Raw genomic sequence first — 15,650 nt, 5'->3', positions numbered from 1 at the left:
CCTCGAAGTTGCAAGACGGCGGGAAACAAAACGGCGCCTCGGGTTTGAGACATGGCCCCGCGGATTGATGAGGCAGTCGAGAGCGGGGAGGTACTGCGAGTTGTGTACGGTCAAGTACAATCCGTTGTGCAGTGTGTCCGCCTGGCCGCTTAGCCAAATTCCTGGTCATGGCGATCTTCGCTATCCGATTCGTGTGAGATGCGACGCGTAAGAGGGGCAGTCTCCAGAAACACTCCGTCGCTTAGCGGTCGGCGCACGCAGCGGCGATTATCGTAACCGAGATGTGACTGGCATATTTTGAACTTGGACAAGAGCGGCCGCAAGGTCTGGAGACAGGCGCAGAGTATGCCGCAGTTGAGCTCGGTCACGGACCAGAGGGTCAACTCGACGTTGTCCCACGTCGGGTCCTTGGCTACGGGAACGGCGCCGAGGTAAGATAGTCGGATGACGGAAATAGTCCAGGTACTAGCGTTCGGTTCGATCTGATTAGAAACCACAACAGTCGGATAGAGCGCTGCTCAACGGAGCCGAATTAGACTTGGGACACGTACAAGAAGCCGAGGGAGAAGATCCCAAGGACAAGGAATTTCTCCTTGGTGGGCATTGTCAATTTGTAGACATAAGGCAGCGGGACGGAAAAAATGAGGAAGTCGGTGAAGACGTTCAAGGTCTGTGAGGCGTACCACACTGGCACTGTGTTGAGGCACTTTCCGGCCATGCTGGGCACGATGACAGCGAGCGGGACGCAGGAGAGCCCTAGCAAGATAGCCTGCATGACAGCCCATATCATAAGAAAAAAGAAGAACCAGCGGCACACTTGGTCGGCGGTCGGGCTGCTGCTGCCAAAAATGCGTCGATATTGGAGAGTGAAAGACATCTTGACGACATTATTTGCGATGTTGTAGTTGATGATCGAAGCGTACAGTGCCTGCACGGGGTTCAAAGCTGTTGGCATGACATTTGCACCAGTGCGGAAAGAGGACGGCGTACCTTCATCTGCTGCCCCAGCATCTCCGGAGTCACCATCCACGAATGGAGCCCGAGCCCCCATTTTGTCTCTGGACAGCCAACATTAGCACTTTTCCCAGATTAACTCTCATCGCGACCACCAGGTTGGGTCTAATTACCTAACGCAATTGCGACGGACGAAGAAACTGCTAGCAACTGTGAGTAAATGTCAGTCCCGATGTCATGGCCAGGGGCAAACAGAAAAGGCCCATCATGCCATACAAATGCACCGAGAATAAACCAGTCGTCAGGCCCAGTCCGCTTGACTACAACGAGCCGTGTGTATAACCGCAAAGACACGGCAATTGCTGAGAGTGCTGGGAAGCCGATTGTGAGGGCCAAGGTCGCCGGCTGCTTCGTCTGGGCCGAGATGGCAGGGTCATGATCCGGGATAGGCGACATGGTGTTGATGGCGCCTCCACCACCTTACACCCTGACAAACAACAGGAAGACCGGAGGGTTCGCTGGGCGATGCATGGACCATTTGACCGAGTTTCGATACGTGGGGTCGCGGGGTTAAGCTTTCGGGAGAGATAAAAAAACGCCCGCAGTGACGGAGTTCTCGGAAGTATGTAGTTTTGCCCATCGCCTCTTGGTTCATTTCAGGGATCGCTCACATCGATATTATCGAAAGATCATCATCCAAAGGGTCCAATGGAACCGCGATTTTCCCCGGGGTCCTGACAGGCGATCCAAAACTGCGGGGCGCAAAATCCCAATGGTTCCAAAAGCATTCTCGATGCACTGCACTTTTTCCCCTGCTCGCCTGCCCCTAAGAACGCCACAACGCCCCCAGGAGCCCGGGGGTCTTGGGCGCGCTTTCCGGCGAATACGTCGGCATGGTTGACATGGAGAGAACCATGCTTCTGCGGAACCCGGCCCCCTTTACCGCCCCATAGCAACTCTCAAAAGCCAATGATGATTCCAGGAACCCTGGGCCCAAAGCGACTTTATGCCAACAGAAGTAAAAAGAGCAACACCAAGCCGGCTCGGCTGGTAAGCGGGAAGTTAAAGTTTAGTTACCTAACGACACGCTCCCCGAGCTTCTTCGGACGGGGCTCCTGGCGTATCGGCTGGAGACCGGGCACGTCCCGTATACAGCCCGCTCCTTCCTCAGAGCTGCTGCTTAACCGCTCTTGCCGTGGAGAGCCTTCAAAATCGGGCATGAGGCGAAGAAAGAAGGCTCGTTTCTGTGGCCGGATTTGTCTCGGCTCGTTGATTCTCGGACACTTACCTTCCGTCGCTAAACCACAAATTCGGTCTTCATTAGGATGAGCGCGCGCAGCATTGTCTCGACTCTCGACACCCAAAGGCGGCTGCACTGGACTGCCAAATTCGGCGGCCACTGCAGCAAAGTTCTCTGCTTGACTTGTAAGTTATGCTTTTTCGTCGCCCTTTCACCCCTAAGGACGGTAGGTCGTGGGACAATTAGGTAACACTCAAAAGAATCACCCACCCGATGATTCAAGATGTGGATGAGAAACAGGTCAACTACAAAGTATGTACAGGTTGCTTGCATTATTCAGTCTGTTCTTTATACGACGAGAAATCCCGGGCTGGTCTGTAGATCTGGCTTGTCCCCTTGGCACCCTCCCGGCCAGCCCAGGAATTATGTCCAACCGCGAAGTGCTTTCCTCTTCTGAAATCACAACCTGCGTCTCACAATTGCTTCACCGAACTTCATTGTGCCCGTTACATACCAAGCCCTGGTTTGTGTCCAAATGGGTGCAGAGGCACCCCCCTTTCTGAACAACTGAATAATGCACGCAAATTCCATTACCCAGAGCCGCCTTGCCCAGCAGTCCGAATCAGTGATCCAAAACGGTAACCTGCAGTTTTCTCAGGCTCAACCCCGCCACCCAGAAAGAAAACCACACAGCTCTGTTAGCGCCGCAACACTTTGTTTTGGTACGGCGTGGCGGGGCACCATCGCCCCCGAGGCCCCCAACTGGAAATTCTGTGCCAACACCACAGGCCCACGAGCCAGCTGCGCGACTTGCAACCTGCGTGGCAACATCGCCGGAAGTTCGGCGCCCAGCAACCCCAAATGGCGCTCAGGGGGCGATTTCAGGAGTTGCGCCACTCGCCATAACCCTTTGCGTGAGTTCAAGGGAAGTGGCGCACAGCTGGCTTGTGATTACCACCGGCAAGCTGATGGATGGAAATGATATGGTGAGGTTGTGGCGAGGATGCTCTCCCTCCCGGCAACGGGGTGTCGTTGGTTTTCACCACAAAAGACGTCGCACGGGCCTGGACAGGAAGGTGGTAGCTTAGACGGCCTCATGTGATTCCGCCGCGCTTCTGGTCGACGGTCTGGGACTAGTCAGCGAGCCCGGCGCTCTGGGCTAATACCCGACAAGCGCATTTGTCCGAGGATCTGTCTCAGCTGCCATCATGGTGAACCACCGCGCTGGAAACGACAAATGAGGCGGCCGCATCCGGGGCAAATCTCCATTTTGAGGCGAAATGCCACCAAATTACCTCGGTAGCCGTCCTGTTCTCACCGTCTTATTCTCCCCGTCTTACTCGCCCACATGTGCCAGCTGCGCTGTTGCTGCAACAAGCAGGTGGTCAGGTCAACAGGTCTAGAATACCTTGGCGAACGTTTCCCTTTCTCCGCAGCCCCATAACCGACACCACCCGAGCAGACACCGGCAGTGAGGTTCGGCCGCGGTCGAAGCAGGGCAAAACCTGGCACGCGGGTACGGGTTGCGCTGTTCGTCCCCTCTCCCGGCCACCGAACAGGCGGCGATCTTGGCCGCTCTAGGATTAGATTCGCGGGGGGGCTTTGGTGCTTGTAGCCTCGGGGCATTCGGGGTTGCGGGGGCGAGTTTGCGGGGAAGTGGACTCGGGGACGGCACTGGGGGTGGTCCTTTTGCGGGGGAGGACGGGCGCGGGGCAACGCCGGTTTGCTGGACCTGGTCTGTTGGTGTGGGGAGGTGGGTTTGGAGGTTTGGAGAAGGGTGCACAAGTGACGTTGATAAGCATTCGGGTATCACCATGGTGGATTCATGGGGTTGTTGATTGGGGGGTTTAAGAGGAGGGGTACGGACCGTTGATGGGTTTGGGCCTGGATGCGTGCACGTTTCGTTTCTTTTTCCCTCCCGCGGCGGTTTGTAATTATCACGCGTCATATTGGACCCAAGTTCCAACCCCTGGAAGGCTTAAGTTGTCGACAAGATGGGGGCTATCACCGCTGAGGCTGACCGGCCGGGGTCGCAAACCGATGAGAAGATCGACGTTGAGCAGCTCGACAGGGCGGGCGTGCCGCCGGTAACGCTGCAGTCGTTTGCCCATCTGGATGAAAAGAAAATCCTGCGGAAGGTGAGCTTGCAGCCGGCGTACCATGCTTTTTTCATGTGATGCTGACATGTCTGCCACAGATGGATATGCGGCTGATTCCGATGCTCGCCCTCCTCTACCTCCTCTCCTTTCTCGACCGTACGGTTTCCTCCTCCGAGTGGACAGCCCCTTGCACTGACGATGGCTAAACAGGCGGGAACATTGGAAATGCAAAGATTGAAGGCCTACAAGAGGATCTCGGCCTAACAGACGACCAGTATAACTGGTGCCTGACGGCATTTTTCTTCACTTATGCCGCCTTCGAAGTGCCGAGCAACCTTATGCTGAAAAAGGTCCGGCCTTCCATATGGCTCCCCGCTATTATGGTTGCCTGGGGCATTGTTATGACGCTGATGGGTATCGTTCACAATTATTCGGGACTCCTCTCGGCGCGCATCTTCCTCGGGGTGACCGAGGCTGGGTTGTTCCCTGGCGTTGCCTATTACTTGACGAACTGGTACAAGCGGGAAGAAATACAGCTCAGGCAGGCCATGTTCTTCAGCGCCGCGAGTGTTGCCGGAGCCTTCAGCGGGTTACTAGCGTTTGCCATCGGGAAGATGGACGAAGTTGGGGGTTTGCATGGCTGGCAGTGGATTTTCATCCTTGAGGGTTGGCCCCCAAATAGTCTCTCCTTTACCGGAAACGTTACTAATAATGGTTTGTGGGAAGGAATCGCAACCGTTATCGTAGCCGCCATCGCCTTCTTCGCGCTCTTCGACTTCCCCGAGACGGCAACCTTTCTCACCGAAGAGGAGCGAGCCTTCGTCATCTACCGGCTCAAGTACCAGGGCCAGAGCCAAAACCCGAACGGCACCCAGGTTGCCCAAGCCGACGAGTTTCGGTGGCAGTATGTCAAGGATGCGTTCCTCGACTGGCAGATTTGGGTCAACATCTTCGTCTACTGGGGTGTAAGCGGCCCCCAAATCCAGTCATTATCCCTTTTTCACCCCCTGGGGAATCCTAACACTCACTCACGCACCAGGTCGTCTGCCCCCTGTACGGCATCTCACTCTTCCTCCCAACCATCATCCGGCACCTGGGGTACCAAAGCAGCGAGGCGCAGCTCATGACCGTGCCCATCTACATCACCGCGGCCATCCTGGCCGTCGTAGCCGCCTACTTCTCCGACCGAGTCGGCAAGCGCAGCCCCTTCATCGTGGGGTTCCTGCTCGTCATGGCCGTCGGCTTCTCCATGTGCATCGCCACCGACCCCAAGGAGCACCCACGTGTCGTGTACGCCGGCGTGTTTGTGGCCGCCTGCGCCATCTACCCGGCCTTCCCGGGCGTCATCGCCTGGCTTTCCAACAACCTGTCCGGCTCGCTGAAGCGCTCCGTCGGCATGGCCGTGCAGATCGGCGTCGGAAACTTGGGTGGTGTGAGTACCGCAGCTGCAGCCCTTCCCTTCCGTGCGTGCATGAGAATCCCGTGCGTGCTGACTGACTGACGGCTTGTCGCCCTACCAGGCTATGGCATCCAACTTCTACCGCGCCCGGGACGCTCCCCGGTACCGGTTGGGGCACGGGTTGGAGCTCGGTTTTATTGGCGCGGGCGTGGTTGCGTCCCTGATTTTGGTGGTTGGTTACACGGCGCAGAACAAGAAACGGGCGCGGAGGATCGAGGAGGGCGCGCTGGACTCGTACACGCCGCAGGAACTGTCCGAAATGGGCGATAGGGCGGTCACATATCGTTATGTGCTGTGATGGGGATGCCCGCGTGGTTGGTTGGTAGGGCTTAGACGTGTTCGGGGGGTACAAACGGCCGGAGTTCGGGGAAGGATGCCTATGCACGTCGCCTCTTTTTCACTGAAAGGTTGGGGGCGAGGCGTGATACCTGTCATGCTATGTTGCTGGCAGGGTGACATCGAGACGTCACACCGACTCTTGATCCTACGAAGAATATACTCGAAACTGGCATTGATCTGCCACTTGTTTTCTGAACCAAACTGTTGGGTATCCTGGAACCCGGTTCTCGGGACCGATATTGGTTGCCGCGGGTTACACGGGGCAGACAGAGCAAGCTGACCAGATCCCGAAAACTCCGAAAGCGTTTCACCTGGGGCTTATGCCAAGACCATTAATGTTTGGTAACTGGTTGCTCCTTCATCAGTATCTGATGCTGCGAGTTGTTGAGTATGGATAGGGGAGCGCGCGGGTGAAGGCTGATAGGAATCATGGCTATTTCGTGACAAGACCAAGTCTTTGATTGTCTCAGTCGTTTACTACATATTAGGTACTAACTGGCCACGTCTTGGCTCCCCAGAAAGAGAAGTTCAAGAATATGTTGCAACTTCTGGCTGGTATGTTGTCAACGTGGTTCTTCAGAAGAACAGATACTTCCCAAGGACAGGTGATGGTCTCTACCAAAGGAAATGGAACGACACCATCTGAGGTTTTGCCCGGGCTAACTATGAGCTAACTATTTCGCAATGCATTGATGCTTGAATCAGGTTATGTTCCTTCACTCTTATTCCCAGAGGTTAGGGCGCACCACCTGCCTCAACTGAGGCCGGGCTGTTGGCGTGGCACAAATAGAGGTCGGGCCTATGCTTACATCCCATGTCTAATTTAAGCCCCCAACCTCAGAGACTGATATTCGTTTCCGGGGAGGTTGAAGGGCTCCGGCAATCATCGGTCAGCTCCTACAAGGTGAGCATCCTGCTTGTCATCACAACGACTTCACGGGCGCGCAGAGACACATGACCCAATCAAATGCCATATTACCGGTTGAAACTGCCGGTTGTTTCCTCGTTGATGTGATTCCCAAACTTGCAAGCATCTCCTAAGAGTCAGGCGGTATTAAGGCTCCAGAGCTTTCAGGAATCCCTCGAGCGTGAAGGAATCTGCCGGGGTAGGACCGCTTAGAGTGCCAGAAAGCAGAAGTTATGGTTCACGGAAACGTGTAGAGCATCTCCGCATTGACCTGTTGCTTCCTGCCTGGTGCTGACGTTGAACCGACAATCCTGCGGCAAGACGGGACCTCGTTGGACTGGATGCCCATGGGAGTAAGGCAACTGTTCGTCTATAAAGACCATCCCCCCCTTCACCTCAACCACAGCTTCTTCTGCTCAACAACAGCTCCTCGCAACAATCCACAGTTTACTACAGCCCAGCCTTAAAACTATTCTTCAACTCAACACCAATCCCTCAAAACCGCCAAGATGATGTTCAAGACCACCACCGTCATTGCCCTCGCCGCGGCCCTTGTTTCCAACGCCCAGGCGGCCGCCGTTGACGGCGCCACTAGCTTCAAGGCTCGCCAGGTCACCTGCCCGACCAGTGGCCAGCACTGTGGCTGGTTTCTCCTGAACAATGGCTGTACGTAACCCCAACAAATCCATCAAGAAAAGAGAAGAAATTCTGACCAAACTTTGTGCAGGCGTCGCCAACCGCGGTGTGCTGGACGCTATCCCCCACGGTGGCGCCGACGTTTTCAGATCCATCTGGTCGCTTGAGGACAGCCAGCCCGTGACTTGGGTTCAGGATTGCGTGTCCGGTTGCTCTGAAATTGGTGACCGTCCCCAGACCGAGTGCAATTGAGGGAGCCCTGAATCAGGAGGCGGATGGGGGAGGAGCCACAAGAGAGTCGTGTGATCCGTTCTTTTCGGTTATTTCCTTTTACTCGCTGGCCAGCGATTCGTCTATTTGGAGATTGTCCGACTACCTAGCCTTGCGGCTTGCAGTCTAGATAAACTCCCCACAATAACAACGCGCGTTTCAAACATGGCGGCTACCGGCCGGCTCCTTCTGTCTGTTCTGCCCTGAACGGTGTCCAAAATTGACATGAATGTTGCTACCGTCAAGCTTCAAGAACCCAGGGATTCAGTGTCTGGGAACGAGTGACTTTGGACCAGACGGTGTGTATCAGCGAGTGGACACTGGGACACTCGAAGTGCTCGGTTCCATTACAATATGTTTCTCAGGTTGAATACAAACATATGGAAACTTTAGGACTGGGCACGCCGACATAACCCAACCCTTGTATTAACGGACCGTATCCTAAGAAACCACTTCCCAATCCTCCTCCCCACCCTCCTCTCCACGAAGTGTCTTCTCATCCGCATCAGCATGACCGTCCTCTCCCCCCTCACCCTTATTCTCTTTCCCTTCATCGCCAGGTTCCTCCCCACGAAGCGTCTTCTCATCCGCATCCACATCACCATCCTTCTCCCCGTCACTTCTCCCCTCCCCGCCCTCACCCCGACCCCCTTCCCTTCCAACCACCACCCGACCCGCACCCCCCTTCCACGCCTCATCCCAACAAAACACCAACCCGCCCACGCCCCTCACCCACCCCTCCCACTCCACCCCCCTCTTCCACCCCCCATCCACCTCCTCACAAACCCCCTTTCCATCCCCATCCCCACCCCCCTTCCCCGCCTCCGCCTTTTCCACCACCTCCTTCCACCACCTCCCCAAATCCCCCACCACCCTCTCCCCCGTATGACAAACACACCCATGCAGCCGCCCCCTCCGCAACTCCGCCTGCAGCCCCAGCCGCTGGATCCTATCCGCCGGGTAGTCCACCGCGTTGGGACTAAACCCCCAACGTACCGGCTCGCCGGCATGGCAGGGGCAGTTATGGTAGCGGATCGGGGGGGGCGGGGCGTAGGGGGGTTGGAGGTTTGGGGTGTGGAGGAGGTGGAGGTAGTAGGTTATTTGGTTGGGGGGGAGGGGGGAGGTGGTGGTGAGGTGGTGGAGGTGGTGGGGGAGGGTGGTGGAAGGGGTGGTGGAGGGGGAGGGGAAGGGGAGGATGAGGTGGGTGTGGATGTATTTGAGGAGGTGGGCCTGGGTGGTGATGGTGGAGGGGGGGAGATCTGGGAGGGGGGTGGGGATGGGTTTGGCGTCTTCGAGGAGGATGGCGCGGTGGAAGTACAATATTTCGGGGGAGGGGAGTTCCGGGATGAGGCCGAGTGTGTGGAAGTTGGCTTTGGCGCGGTGGTGGGTGGGCCCGATCCAGAATTTGGGCGCGTGCATGGTGTCGGGGAGCGGTTTGCGGTCCGGTGGGACGAAGGCTGCGCGGGCTGGGACGCTGTCCCAGAGGGCTGGGGTGTAGTAGTCGGTCCATGCGGATGGGGAGAGGTTGAACGTGGCTTTGAACTGGGGGTAGCTGAGCTCCTGGACGAGCTCTGGTCCGCCGACGGATATGAGCCCCGCCAAGGCAGCGTGCACTAGTTGGAGGTAAAAGTACGACTGCGTTTCCGAGTAGGCTGAGACCTGTGGCTGCGTCGACCGCAGCTGGATTGTCTGCTGCTGCAGCGAGGAAAACGCCAGGTTGATGAACCAACTGCGCCGCCGGGTCTCGCCCGGCCGGAGATACCGCTGGACTACAGCAAATGCAAACCGGAGACGACGCTCGGGGTCCTCGAACTGCGTCTTTGTGAAACGCTCCCGGAACGAAAGGTCTGGGTGCTGTACGGGCTCAATGAGCTCGCGCAGATTCGGCAGCATCCAGAAGTTCTGGCTGTACTCTGACTTCAAGATATCTGGGCTGTAGTGGGTGGTGGGCAGGTTTTCATCGACCATCTCCGGGATGTAGTGCAGGAGCCGCTTGAAGTTGTAATACTCAGGGTTCATCTGGTAGGCCCGCATAAGGCTCATGGCTAGTCTGATGTGGTAGAGCCAGAAGACGGTCACTGTCCTACATATTGTTAGTAAACTAGACGCACCGAGGCTTCTGTTATCATCGGTACATACCTCGACTCCGGCTGGTTTTGAGCCTGAGAGTTCCGCTGCTTAAACCGGTCCACATCAGCGGCAAACTTGCTCGCCACCTCAAGCAGGCCAAGTTCCATGTTTTCAGGGTCCAAAAGCGTAATGTATGCAGCACGGAGGTACTCATTGTGGTTCCATGGGGAAATTGAGCCGTCGAGGAACCCGCGGCGGAACTGCTCGATGGTTAATTGTGCAGGCCTTTTGTCCGGAGGACTGGTCCAGGCCTCAAGCAACGCCATCTCCTGGCAGGCGTCCTCAACTTGGGTCTCGATGACCCGGCAACCGATAGTGCTAAACTCTTGGATTGCATCGTTGTGAACTGGGGACCTCAACGCATGTTCAAAACGGGGGGCCAGGCCGGATGTAGGGGTGGGGTCAGGCTTGTTTGAGCCATCAATGACGACCCAAAAACGGCATTTGTTGGCGTACAGGAGCTGCTGTTCCCGATTGTGGCGGAGGCAGAGGATGGAGGCCTCAACATCCGGATTCGATGCGTCGTGAACAAACATGAAGGCTGCTCTAGAGCCATGCGAGTTTAATTGATTGAGGAGATGCATAGGTGCTAGCTGCCGTCAGCTAGGAAACTTTAGATCAGGTCAAGGGGAGAGGGAGCTCACGGGTTTCCGTGGCTTCCTGGGGTTCTAGTGAAGCGGAATGGAGCAGAGTAATGGGTCCATTTGTTATCATTTCAACGTCGGCCGTTCTCACACATGAGTCCTGCCAGGGAGGAGCCGGGCTAGGGTCCCATTTTATAGAGCGGGTGAGGGAAAGAAGTGATGTTGTGAGGCCACAGAGGAAGATTGGGCGTTCCGGGGCTGGGTTGGGGAGACAATTGCGGGGGCCATCAGGGGCATCTCCCGCGTCGCGAGGTGGGGGAGACATGGTTGATGGTATGGTGATGATGATGATGATGATAATGGCTGAGACGAGAGAAAAAGTGAAAAAGTATGTAAAAAGACGGATGATTTCAATTCACCATGAGGATACAAATGATGGGTTTTAAGCGCAGTCGAGTGGCTCCCAAAACGTGTCTTTTGTGACGGACGCGCAATGCTTACCAAATGGAGTCAAATCAGAGTATCAGACTCCAGGAACCATGGGAGGGAGATATGTTTAGCAAACAAGCAGTGACGCCAACTAAGAAACAAGTCCCTTAGGTACCTTAGCTTCCTCTCCCTGCATTGCAATTATACCACAATACAGTAGACCCAGCCATCCATAGTCCCACAGAGTACTTCGTCTCGGGCCCGTGTTGGGCTCATGGCACAGAGACCTGCAATTATTCCCAAAACCCAATCAATGCGCGCCAAGCATGTGAGACAGAGCTTGCCCAAAAGGGAAATGGAATCATCTTGGCGAATATTGAAGCAGAGAATACGTAACCCAGGATGCCAGGCCTTGATGTATTTATTGTTTTAATTTGAAGTGTGGCCGAGGCAATAGCTTCATTCGATAGTTTCTGTCACTTGCTGAATTCGTGATTATCCCTCACGGGGAACGCAGTTCAAATTCTCAACCCACGAAACCTTCCACATTTCCATTAACACGATGGCAGCTTCGGACCAGATTCCAGAGACGGGCTCCCCTTCCTCACTGGAGGAAACTCATCCGTACGATAATTCTCTCCAAGAAAACACACCATGTGCTGACTAGGTATATATACTATATAGCGATTCTCCGCACGACTCCTCAGTTTTGCGGTGGCTCCTGGACAATCGGAAGAACGCTCCCTGGAATCCCCTCGACCCTACCCACCAAGCCCCAGCAGCGAACGACGTCGAAGCGTACCTCGCCCGTGCCAATTTCCCCGGCATAAACCCGTCATGGGATTATAAGACTGGGATTGCGAGGTCCCAACCGTCAAGAAGAGCCCTGAGATCAGGGGGGATTTCGCGGCCGTCATCGACAGCAACCCGACGCCCTCGGCGTACGCCGAGGTCACAGTCCTCCTATCCGCCCGAACAGGAGGTGGTGGATGATAATTTTCCGTATCAGAGGGAGATTCGCGACAGTGACCTCACCTCGGAAGTTCCACCCGAGCTCATCTCAGACGGCACCATCGATCCCGCGCTGTTGATTCCGGCCGTTCCCTCCCAAACCACCAGCGCCTTGCCCCCTACGGCAACCGGCGATTCGGCTCCCGACCTCCCGGGGCCTCTTTCTCCTCCCGACCATAGGGGCAGCGGCGTCAATCCGTCACCTGCGCCCCTGACACCCTTGGACGGCCCCGAAATGAAGGATGACGCTGTCGAAGCCATGATCCGCGTGTAACGGTCCCAGGAGTATATTGCAACTAACTGGTGACGACTCTACGAGTACACTAAGCTTGAAGAAGAAAAGGAAAGATGAGAGAGTCTGGCAGCTCGTGGGGCTGCTTTATGATCGCGAGCGCGATGGCCCGAGCGCATTGCTAGAATGTTCGGTGCGCTGTGGGGCAACTGGGAATAGCTTCATCCAGGGGTTCGGTGGACCGTGCTTGTACGTGAGCTGGCCGAGGGTTACCGAGGCCCACCTCGGGCACAGCCCGTTACACCGCGAGTTCCTCAACGTGGATGAAGATGAGGCTCCGGCTCGAGGATGACCTCCATCCAAAGGTGATCCTTGATTCAAGATGTTAGACAGACCAGCAATTTCCATCCCGGTTGTAACAAAGAGGCGTTCTTCTTGGTTAGGCAAACATTATAGCGTCACTGTATAGATGAGTTTAGAGGTCTAATAACAACTATCATCTCTCTTACATATAGCCGTCTTCTTAGCAAGCTCGATACCTTCCATATGCCATCTAATCCTATACCTTCCTACGTGAGACTGCCACCAGCTCAGCCCTTCGTTTGCTTCCCCCAGCACCGTGATAGTCTCTTGATGAAATCCGCCCCGAGCGGTTCGATTCTATACACGTGTACTCTCGACCCCCCTCCTCTTCAACCTATCCTGTTCTAGTCGTACCGTTGTCACAGATCCTAAGAGAAACAACCTAAAAAGCGTCTAAGGAGGCGATATCTAAGCGTTAGCACAGGAGCTTGTTTATTTCGGCGACTATACTCTAGCACCACCAGGTCAATACCATCCTATCCAAACGTAATGGGCAGGCTTGTTCCTAATTAGTGTGGGTACATATGTACTCGAGGCATCAAAGCATTTCGCCGGTGCCAATGATCATTGAAGAACGCCCGTTTGCCTCCTCCATTGAACAACCGGTGTGCCTCTCATTCTAATCGACAGAGAAACTGTTCTCAAAACACAATGGCTGGCCAGATACTTAAGACACCGATCTGGACGTTCCGAATCGTTGTCACCTGTATCGGATCCGCCAGACCTTCTTAACATTACGTCCACGTCAAGCACGACAAGTAGCAGAGTGTCAAGATGTGCACCGGCAAATTGATCCGCTTTTTCTGCCCCGAGGCTGGCAAGCACAACAAACTCTGTCCAAGTTACAATGCCACAGGTCGCATAATTAAGGATCACCGCAGGGTTTGGGTGCGCACCGAATTCAAGTGCTGCGGTCGCCATGGCGGCTCATGTGTCGAATGTATGGACCTGTACGAGCCCAAAAATGTCACGGTTGTCAACGCCTGGGCTGTCTTGTGCGATGGCTGCGGCGCCCGGCTGAGAAGCGATATTAAGGCCATAATGGACCGTGGATGGCACCTCCGAGAGCGGGGACCTGTCGGATCAAAAGTCGGTGATTATTCGGAGAACGGACCCGGAAACCGACGAGGAATCCACCGTGCCCGACGATGAGTCTGGCCAGGCTAATGATGATGAATCCATCTGCGACTGCCCCAAGTGCACACAAAAGGGGCTTGACAAAGAGGTGAAACCCGTGCCTAACAATGAGGCTGGGGGCACTAGCGTTGATGATTCCATCTGCGACTGCCCCAAGTGCACACAAAAGAGGCTTAGGAGGCTTAGCAAAGAGGTGTAATAATGGGATTAGATGAGACGCGACAAGTTCGAGTAGTACTGACTGCAACAGTCCAAGGGATGCAAAGAGGAGATGACAGCGAATTTAATGATATCGAGAAATATGGCGAGTTAACATGGGTCGATGAGTTAGGTAACCTTCGACTGCAGTAGTTTTAGAAGAAGATGAATCTGTGATGTGGCCAGGTAAACGTAAAGCACCATTCCCAGCCGTAGACCGACCATTGTCATCCCCGCGAGTACAATCCCCAAGTTAGGTAAGGTAAGGTACCTTTGTGTTCGGAACCCGAATCAGCATCTTAGCCCGGACAATCTACCACCCCAATGGGCACCATTGTTTTTCTATGACCTCGCCGTTAACACCCGGCTACCTAAGAACATGAAAAATAAACCAAGATACTCAAGCACCTACCTAGTAGCGTTCCATCGACACCCCCTCATCCTCCGCACCCTCAGCCTGCTCCTCCTCCCCCCCAGCAGCGGCAGCATCCAACCACCCCCACCCAGGCAACCCAACACTCCAACTCCTCGGAAACTCCTCCATCCCATACCTCCCCAACACCCGCCTAAACCCCGCCTCCGTCCCTGGCACCACACTCACCACCAGACAACTTGAACCACCCCCCAAATCACCTCCCACCTCCGAAACCACGGCCCCCCTCTCTGCACCCACCCGCATAACCACCATCTCCCCCACCCTAGGCTGCACCACCTGCACCCCTTCCAACCCCTCCAACCCCCCACCGCCACCGGATCTACCCCCACCCCCCTCCGCGCTACCGCGCAGCAGCAACTCCCGCGCACGCACGCCGTCCACCGCGAAACGCATCCCGGGCCCCTGCAGCGTCGCATACAGCTTCCATCGGTGCACAGCGTCGTTGGGGGTGGAGTCGTCGTCAAGATCGGGGTTGGCGAAGAAATCGCCGGCGGTATGCCATCGCGACTGCTGCTGCTGCTGCAGTGGTTGCGATGATGGCTGCGCGGCAAAGACGGTGGCTGTGGCGGTCGCGGCGGGGGCAGTCACGGTAGTGGTGGTTGCTGCTGCTGCTGATTGGCGTTGCGACGCGCGCACCGTCAGCCAGTAGTGCTGCACGCCGTGCTGGGCGAGGAAGGCGTGCGCTGCGCGGAGGAAGGGGGTGAGCTGCGGGAGGAGGGAGCGGTTGAGGGTTTGCGCGGACCAGGTGTGGAAGGTTGCGGGGAGGTCGGCGGTGGTTGCGGTTGCGGTTGCGGTTGGCGTTGGGATGGTGGTTGTGGTGGGGGGGCTGTTGGTGGTCAGGGTGAGGAGGGGCCCGCAGTAGGTCCAGGTGGATGAGTTGGAGAGGGTGAGGGGGGGTGGATTGGTAGGGGCGTTGGGGATGGGGAGGAAGTGGAAGTCGCGGGTGGGGAGGGACGCCATTTCTGAGTCTGTCGGGACTGACGTGCAACCTGACTCCTGAGTGAAGGCTTTTGGTTGCGGGTGAAGGGTGGTGCTTTCGGTGTGCTCTGCTCGAATGATGTTGACCAGAGGCTGACGCGCAACGCCCTGCAGGTCTAGTAATGGCAGCAGCTCCCTTCGGCCAGCCACGTCTGCACGCCACAAGATCCCGTCCCTTGCTTAGAGTTACACTGCATTCTGCATTACCACCTCCCGGAAGGTTGTCTTGCTAGGGGGTCAAGACGACC

The 15,650-nt window shown here is 55.9% G+C and overlaps 7 protein-coding genes across 7 annotated transcripts; 4 read left to right on the top strand and 3 right to left on the bottom strand.

Annotated features, from left to right (window-relative positions):
• Positions 1–28: 28 nt before the first annotated feature.
• On the bottom strand, positions 29–1,051 carry F5144DRAFT_644412 (uncharacterized protein; the record flags this gene model as incomplete). Its single annotated transcript, XM_066792846.1, has 2 exons — positions 29–465; positions 552–1,051. The coding sequence occupies 2 exons, from the start codon at positions 1,049–1,051 to the stop codon at positions 150–152; spliced, it is 816 nt and encodes a 271-aa protein (XP_066644266.1). The 3' UTR covers positions 29–149.
• A 2,832-nt stretch (positions 1,052–3,883) lies between these two features.
• Positions 3,884–6,313, top strand: F5144DRAFT_161452 (major facilitator superfamily domain-containing protein). Its single transcript, XM_066782547.1, has 6 exons — positions 3,884–4,332; positions 4,392–4,449; positions 4,504–4,959; positions 5,020–5,258; positions 5,333–5,725; positions 5,814–6,313. The coding sequence occupies exons 1-6, from the start codon at positions 4,189–4,191 to the stop codon at positions 6,048–6,050; spliced, it is 1,527 nt and encodes a 508-aa protein (XP_066644265.1). The 5' UTR covers positions 3,884–4,188; the 3' UTR covers positions 6,051–6,313.
• Positions 6,314–7,507: 1,194 nt separating this feature from the next.
• Positions 7,508–7,886, top strand: F5144DRAFT_486112 (uncharacterized protein; the record flags this gene model as incomplete). Its single annotated transcript, XM_066785530.1, has 2 exons — positions 7,508–7,664; positions 7,726–7,886. 2 exons carry the CDS (start codon positions 7,508–7,510, stop codon positions 7,884–7,886), a joined length of 318 nt encoding a protein of 105 aa, XP_066644264.1.
• A 459-nt stretch (positions 7,887–8,345) lies between these two features.
• On the bottom strand, positions 8,346–10,570 carry F5144DRAFT_600750 (uncharacterized protein; the record flags this gene model as incomplete). Its single annotated transcript, XM_066791093.1, has 2 exons — positions 8,346–9,987; positions 10,044–10,570. The coding sequence occupies 2 exons, from the start codon at positions 10,568–10,570 to the stop codon at positions 8,346–8,348; spliced, it is 2,169 nt and encodes a 722-aa protein (XP_066644263.1).
• A 933-nt stretch (positions 10,571–11,503) lies between these two features.
• Positions 11,504–12,775, top strand: F5144DRAFT_644388 (uncharacterized protein). The gene is made up of 3 exons (XM_066792845.1): positions 11,504–11,671; positions 11,732–12,328; positions 12,585–12,775. The coding sequence occupies exons 1-3, from the start codon at positions 11,610–11,612 to the stop codon at positions 12,640–12,642; spliced, it is 717 nt and encodes a 238-aa protein (XP_066644262.1). The 5' UTR covers positions 11,504–11,609; the 3' UTR covers positions 12,643–12,775.
• A 652-nt stretch (positions 12,776–13,427) lies between these two features.
• On the top strand, positions 13,428–14,065 carry F5144DRAFT_591278 (uncharacterized protein; the record flags this gene model as incomplete). Its single annotated transcript, XM_066790252.1, has 2 exons — positions 13,428–13,701; positions 14,007–14,065. 2 exons carry the CDS (start codon positions 13,428–13,430, stop codon positions 14,063–14,065), a joined length of 333 nt encoding a protein of 110 aa, XP_066644261.1.
• Positions 13,997–15,511, bottom strand: F5144DRAFT_619456 (uncharacterized protein). The gene is made up of 2 exons (XM_066791970.1): positions 14,726–15,511; positions 13,997–14,584 (listed from the first exon to the last, which is right to left on the bottom strand). The coding sequence occupies exons 1-2, from the start codon at positions 15,382–15,384 to the stop codon at positions 14,401–14,403; spliced, it is 843 nt and encodes a 280-aa protein (XP_066644260.1). The 5' UTR covers positions 15,385–15,511; the 3' UTR covers positions 13,997–14,400.
• Positions 15,512–15,650: the final 139 nt, after the last annotated feature.

This window comes from Chaetomium tenue (genome assembly GCF_020726465.1).
Source record: "Chaetomium tenue strain MPI-SDFR-AT-0079 chromosome Unknown F5144scaffold_3, whole genome shotgun sequence".
NCBI classification, from domain to species: Eukaryota; Fungi; Ascomycota; class Sordariomycetes; order Sordariales; family Chaetomiaceae; genus Chaetomium; species Chaetomium tenue.
The sequence above is the reverse complement of the archived record's forward strand: the minus strand, read 5'-3'. Positions and strand labels throughout refer to the sequence as shown.